The 7440-nt window shown below is 52.0% G+C and overlaps 1 protein-coding gene across 1 annotated transcript in view; it reads left to right on the forward strand.

Annotated features, from left to right (window-relative positions):
• LOC144113084 (kelch-like protein 26) overlaps window positions 1-6966 on the forward strand; it is a 28192-nt gene extending 21226 nt beyond the window's left edge. Inside the window, exons 11-12 of the mRNA XM_077645998.1 lie at window positions 4889-5115; window positions 6482-6966. Coding sequence (XP_077502124.1) covers window positions 4889-5115; window positions 6482-6786 — 532 coding nt within the window. The 3' untranslated portion in view covers window positions 6787-6966. The remainder of the gene's footprint in view (window positions 1-4888; window positions 5116-6481) is intronic.
• The last annotated feature ends 474 nt before the right edge of the window (window positions 6967-7440 follow it).

The following is a 7440-nucleotide window of genomic DNA, read 5'->3' on the forward strand; positions in this document are numbered from 1 at the left end:
ACTCTGTTTGAGGATCGGTAAGTCGCTCATCGAAACGGTCCCTGCGGTCAAAAGTTTAGGTGTTATTTTTAATGAGCATTTGAGTTGGAATGATCACGTTGACATGGTGATGAACAAGCTGTCAAAGGTTGTCGGTGTTTTGTGTCTACTGAGATATTTCATGCCGAAGAGTATCAAGAAAATGTTGTATAGTGCACTTTTTTCCTCTGTTATAAAATATTGTTTTTTGGTGTGGGGTACCACGTCTTTTACAAATATTAACCGCTTGTATCTTCTTCAAAAGAAAGCTGTTCGAAATATTATGAATGCTCCTCGACTAGAACACACCGAACCGTTTTTCAATGAACTTCGAATCATCCGTTTGCCACAGCTGTACGATGTTTTACTTCTACAACGGTATAAAACCGGTATTAATCACAATAATTGCAATATGCTAAATCTGTCAAGATTACAATGCAATGAGCCAAAGTACACTACACGTGCGACACCCAAATGGTATGTGCCTAGGATGCAAACAAATTATGGTTATCAAATGTTGAGCTACACTCTCCCATATCAACTAAATAAGGAGTCCGAATTGATGTACAGCTAATGCCAAATATGTTACTTTTGTTCTCTTCCCTTTTTTATATCCCTCGAAGTGCTAACATGTTGTGTACCACTGCAATGCCCTTGTGGGGTGCGTCGGCCTCGTCAAGCCTTCCCAATGGCTTTTTGTCGGCGCACCCAACATCGTCATGATGTTAAATAAACATGATTGATTGATTGATTGATGATGGCGTCCACAGCGGCGTCAGCGTTGGTTTAGGTGCAGCTGGCCGTGACATGGTCGAGGCGGCCGCATCGACCGCACGGATGGGGTGAGGGAGGGCCGGGCGGACAGGCAGGCGAAGCTTGAATATTGCCACGTGGGGTGGCGGCTGTGGTGCCCCGAAGCGGATCTGGATGGTATTGGGCGGGCCTCGACGTACACCCAGAATAGGCACGGAGGCCTCGAGGGCTGCAGGGAGGTCAGAATCCCCGTCAACAGGGACGCCATGGACGAATTCCATGGAGGTGCCCTTGTCCGCGGCAGGTCGTGGGCGCACTGGTATACCGACGGGGCTGCGGGTGTCAAGAAGGGCCTCCATTGCCTGAGTGGTAAGCACGTCCACAGCGACGATATTACGTACAGGTTTTACCCTCACAGAGGAGACTCCTGGGGTGAAGGAGAGTTCGGCCGCTATGCAAAACTTGCTGAGTTGCTGGAACGAGGAGCCCTTGTTTTGGGGGCAGAAGAGGATAGTCCCCACAAGGCCGTCCACTTTCTCGGGGGGAAGAGAGGGCGGCGGGGACGACGACGGCGCCCACAGAGATTCTTGAGTAATCCAGTCTCCTTCTCCTGTGGGGTGGTTAGCAGAGGGGAATGTATCTGCTAACAACAACAACAACAACAACCTCTGCTGCTGGCTGGGTGCGGGAAGGCTCACCTGGGTTGGTGTCCCCTTGCCAATCCTCTATTGGATAATCCGAGGGCTGGAGGGTGCCATCCGATGTAGGAGGGGGGGGGGGGGGGCGGAAGGTTCAGTGTCCTCTCGTGGGAGAGGTGGGAAGTGGTCTATTTCCACCACCGGGAGGCAGGGAACCTCGAGGTGGAGGGTGGCAGAGTTGGGAGGCCCCACAGCAAGCGCCTCAGGTTGGGGAGGGACTGAGGTGGCAGCGAGTTTCTCAGCCAAAAGTTGGGGCTCTTGTTGAGGCTCAGCAGGTGGAGAGGAGGTAGTCCCCTGTGTCGATGTGTCCAGGGGAGCAGGAGGGGAGGTTAGCTTCTTCCCTTTAGCTTTCTTCTTGGTGCGAGGAGGGAGAGATGCAGCAGCAGCAGCAGTCTCCTTGGATTTAAGGAACTCCTTGGCTTTGGCACGAAGGCGAGTGAGGGCCGGGGAGTAATCTGCCTCCTTGGGTGCAGGAGAGGGGCTGCGGGGCATGGGGACCTTCATGGTGGTAGGGGCATCGAGAAGGCGGCGTCCCTGCTGGGTCTGAGCAAGCAGGAACTGGACGCTGTCCTCTAGATGACGCAGGAACATAGCTGGATCAACGCCCAGGCTGGCACTGCGGCGGTGGATGGCAGTGTCCTCCAAGAGTGTCCGAAGCGAGCGGCGTGAGGCCGCCGTGGTTGCAACAGCAGCGAGGCAGCCCGGAGGAGAGCGGGCATCCGGCGCAGAGCCAGGGAGCGCCTGCCCGCAAGGAGGTCAATCACCGCGGGAGGCAGGACTTCCCAGAGCGAACGGCGAACGGGCCCGTTTGGAGAGGTTCACGGCAGCGGCGACGGCGCAATGCGTCCGATGTCGAGGGAGCCACGAGGGAGCGTCCGATATCGGCGGCTGCTCGAAGAGAACTCTGAGAATACACTGAGGCGAAGCGCACATATATATACCCCCGCAAGGCGACACCCCCTCTCACTCTACTCCAGCGGAGCACACATAGAACTCATATTTCACATAAAACTGATTTAACGAGAATTCTTTTCACAAATGTGCAGGAGCCCAGCAATGTTACAGTGGCCTAAAGTTGCCTGTAGAGTTACATGTAATGGCTTCTAACTCTGTTACACATGGTGAAGCCATTTTCTTAATCTGGCATTCAACACAGAATCACACTTCGCCATCAATTATAGCTTCACAAAGAAAACAACGCAGAACTCACAAACGCAACATCTCAACACGTACAACATCACCTTATATACTTGGTCTCAGCGCGTGTTGTGTACGCTTTTCATAGTTTTCCTCGAAATGACACCGATTGAGAGTTCGGTTGATTGGTGTGACTGGTGTCTGCCATCTGACACACACAGCACCTGTATTGCTAGCAAAAATAAAAATTTGTACCGTAGGAGCACCACACAACATGCCATTCGTTGTGGGCATGTTTGAACGGCTGGCACAATGCGTTTTAAAGGTTTTAGCTAATAGTGCGACAAAGGAATGAAGGTTAGCTGTCGAAACCATTTCTACCGTTAAGGGCAAGTTTGAAAGGCTGGTGTGGGTTCTGCTTCGCTGCATAACGATACACTTTGCAAGGAAGCAAGCTTGCCAGTAGTCCTCCGTCTGTAGATTTTTATTGAGTAAAATTGGGGCTGTTTTCATCCTTCCATCTCGGTGCAGTCAGTTTAAATACCGGTTTTCGCACAAAGCGAATTGATTTTTAACTGAATGAATGTATTGAATGAATGCGAATTGAATGCATTGAATGCACCCCAGTATGTGTGAGGTGATGTTACCTGCACTGATCAAATGAGTTCACAATATCTTGTAGGAAATTTCGTGTGAGAATACTTGCTTTTTAGTTGCCAGTTATGTATGCGCTTACACAGAAGACAAATCTGGCAGACACCTTATAAATTCAGCAAATATCCCTGTACTGTCGTAACACAACCTAATGAGGAACGGAGTGTTTCCTGCTAAAAACACCTTTATTTTGCTGCTTTTACTTTAAATGCTTCAAATCTTGTTTAAAAGCTTCAAATCTCTCATCGAACCTGTGAAAACTTGCAAGGGTGTCAGGTGCATCGGTTGCCAATTTATGCACAACCGCCAAATTCCAGCCCTAAACGAAGTGCCTAAAAATACATCCGAAGTGCCCAGTTCATTCTCATTAAAGGCAAGGCTACGCGCTCTTATCCGCGAAGAAGTGCGCATTCCAACTTAGTAAACAATCTCGTAATCTGTCTCCTCAGTGTGCTCGTAATTTAAACATGCTATCACCAACATCTGTACCGCTGGCGATTGTGTACCGAGCGCAGCGGTATACTTACCGGGGACCGAGCACTCGTACCCGGCACAAAAAACATCTCGCCGATTTATCCGTAATGCGTACGAAATGTCACGGCAGCTCTTCTTTATTGGAAAATCTAATGTTCATATTTCAAATTTAAGGATTCTTCTTCACAGCCATGGCAAAAGAAATGGGGTGCCGAATTTATTTGACGCCTTTTGTGGCACGGCGGCAGTGAACAGGCCGACGCGCCTGCCGAGGCAAGGATGTGCTGCATCACAACACACCAGGTACGAGCAGTCGGAAAGTAACAGGCGTGTATGAGCCACTTCCGGGCAAACAACCCTGGGGAAGAACTGGAAAGTGCCCAGCTCATAGATTAGTCCTTTGAAGCGAAAGTTTGCCTACATGGAGTTTAATTCTTTCCTTACCTCGATCCCGGCCGCGGCGGTCGAATTTCGATGGAGGCGAAATTCTGGAGGCCCGTGTGCTGTGCGATGTCAGTGCACGTTAAAGAACCCCAGGTGGTCGAAATTTCCGGTGCCCTTTACTACGGCGTCTCTCATAGCCTGAGTCGCTTTGTGACGTTAAACCCCCATAAGCCAAACCAAACCAAACCAATCTTTCCTTACCACGCACTTTCAAATTGGTAATTTTTAACGATGGCACGATGAAGCAAACCTGGCCGCTTCTGGACAAGTAACGCCATTCAGTATGCTGCAAAGGGACTGTAATTAAGTTTCAGAATCGGGTTTTTTTGGCCAGCCGATTGAGGGTGTGTATTTTTAAAAGTTCGCATGAACCCCGCGGACACGGAAAAATCGCGACAAAGCATGGCGCCCCAGGTGGCGTCCTCGTCTCGCACTGAATTGAAGGGTCCCCGCTCAGTCATCGCCACACGTGTACTTGGAGCACCGATGCGCCGTGCACTAGACGTATTGTAGAACAGCGACTCACCGTTATGTAACAAGCTAAGATCACGAAGCGGACTTGGGCACATGGCAGATGTGCCCATGTTGGTATAGACATAGCCAGGAGCAACAGTTCGCGCTCTGCAATCAATCGAAGTGCGGCGCGCATACGCAGCGTTCGACACAGTGCTGCCTGGCAGACCTTCAGGGCTCATTCGCTTGCGGCGCAGGTGGGCGTTCGCGGTGAACTTCTTGCCCTCTCCGCGGAGCTGCCTGACGCTCGTGGAGTGCGGTGGCACCATGTACGCCGTCGGGGGCCTGCTTAGCCACCGGTGCGGCAGGAAGCGCATCTTCACCACGGTCGAGGACACGCTTGCATTCGTGGACGAGCGCAAGACTTGGGTCCACCGGGCGCCCATGCCCAACGCGCGCCACACCACCGTCGCAGCCGCGCACGGTGAGCACCCGGGGTGTCGCCAGTTGGCTGGTGGGCTCTGAAAGCGCTCAACTGAGGCCGAAGCCGCGAAAGCAGTAGTAGCTTATTAAAAGAATACAAAAAGGAAAGAAAAATGTCGACCGCGGCAGTTGCTGTCTAATATCTTAAGCGCCCGAGCTGCGGCCGGCGGAACCAAAAGGGACAGGGAGAGGACAGCAAGGTTAAGTGGTGAGATGAGCGACAGTGAGAAAGGACAGGGCGAGCTATTTACTCTGTTACAAAACAAATAGTAAACAAGCTAGTGCCGCGCGCGTGCGTCTCCAGACACTCTCGGAGATATAAGTGCGAATAACCCGTCCTGTTGCTAATTAATCGGGCGAGCGGCGCACTGCACAAGCGGCCCGGGCGGGGAGCCTGGCCGCATATTACCCGGAGTAGTGCACGCGGAGCGTTCACGGCACTGCGCCCACTACGTGGTGATGAGCAAGCGGTACGTCAAGCCCACCTGCTCGGTGTATGCGCAGAGGCTCACCGTTGTTCCGTCACGGGTACGCGCACGGCCGCGCGGCCACAGGAGCGTCGTGAGATTGTCCGGGGTGATTCCTAGCGCCCTTAGGCCGCGAGTGTCTCGCGACGCGGCTCTGCGAAAGCGGCACAGTGCACGAGAGAATAAAAATTTCCTGCTGCGCCGTAACCTAGCGATAGCGGGAGCTGCAGCACTTGGGAAAGATAGATGTAACCTCTGCCTGACGTTAGCTTGGACGCCGTGGATACGTAGCACTGATGTTTTTTTGTTCACATCTGGTGGTGCGTTCGTGCCGATAGGCAGTACTAAAATATGTATGCGGTCACGATGTGTCTCAGGAGCAGTTAAACTTATATAGTTGCAGACGTGCAAAACCACATTACAGCGATAGCTGTATTAGCTTAATTATCCCGGCTTCACGTCGTCGTCGTCCCGCCAGTATGTCCCATTCCGCAGCAAAAAATAGACAACTGTACGCGCATGTACAGAGCTGCCGGCTCTGGCACGGCCACCCCACGAAGGGCTGCACCCTCCGGCGAAGGCAAACTTGGGCAACCGAATTCGAGCCGGAGGCTCTGACCCCCGACTGCGATGCAGAGTACACTTGCCCTCAGCCATGAAACCGCCCAATCTCGAACCAGCAAGCGCTGATCACTCGTCGTACTTTGAGGGTAGGGAGTAGGCGGCTGTAATTTTTTCTAAGCTTTCTCTTGACAACTTTGGCGGCTTTCCAAAAGATGTAGTGTTCCCTCACCGATAGTTCGATAACGCTGACGCGTCATGAGACCCCGTCGCTGCATGACATGCTATTAGGTCGGGCACCGGGTTGTAACGCGCGGTCTCCGCTTGGTGCTTCTCCAGACGGTGTGATCTTCATCATCGGGGGCCGGCAGGCGGAGAGACCGGACTACCACTTCGACAACATCTTGGCCTACGACACCAAGCTGGACAAGTGGATGACGCTGGGAAACCTGCCGACGAACGTGACGGACTACCACTGTGTGCTTGCGCCCCCCGAAAAGCCCTCGGACAACTTGCGAGAACTGCTGACCAGCCGCGGAGACCACAGGTCGCCCACCAAGATGGCCGACAGATTCCCGGTTGCAGCTCCGGACGTCAAGTCCTACTCCCAGGGAGACATTGCCGTCCAGCAGCAGAACAAATAGCGCGCCTCCTCGAAGCTGAACATAAATTAGGCCGATTAAAAACTTTTTTTTATGAAAAATGAACTAACCCACGCTTGCCTCAGTGGTGGACGTGGATGCCACATGGTCCGATTACAAATATGGAAGAACAAAATGAGATAAACGAACGTTCGTGGAAAAAAAAAGTTTTTTTTTCTTCCATGTGAACGTTGTCTTTTCCAGCTTATCGCGGTCAGTACGGAGTGTAGCACTGTATCTATATCAAGAAAATCGGAGCGTAAGACATCACGTCTTTCGTGGGTCGATCGCTCATGCTTTCGAAAGCGAATTGAAAAGGAGTAGGCCAGCTTTGCTACCGAATCGAACACGAATAGTGTCGCTAAAGACCAAAATGTGTGAATATTCGTACAAACAGAATATTCATGCCATATAGTCGTGGGCTAGGGACAGTGCCATATAAGCCATGCAAATATGAACCTGTCGAAAGACGACACTCGTCTCCAGCAGGGAACATGCAACACGAAGTCAACATATTGTTGCCGCCCACACGTGAGCGCACAGCTCCCCTGCCCATGTCGGTTTGGTTTATGGGGGTTTAACGTCCCAAAGCGCCCTAGGCTCTGAGGGACGCCATAGTGGAGGCCTCAGGAAATTTCGACCACCTGGGGTTCTCTA

The sequence above is a fragment of the Amblyomma americanum genome, chromosome 1 (assembly GCF_052857255.1).
Source record: "Amblyomma americanum isolate KBUSLIRL-KWMA chromosome 1, ASM5285725v1, whole genome shotgun sequence".
In the NCBI taxonomy this organism is placed as follows: domain Eukaryota; kingdom Metazoa; phylum Arthropoda; class Arachnida; order Ixodida; family Ixodidae; genus Amblyomma; species Amblyomma americanum.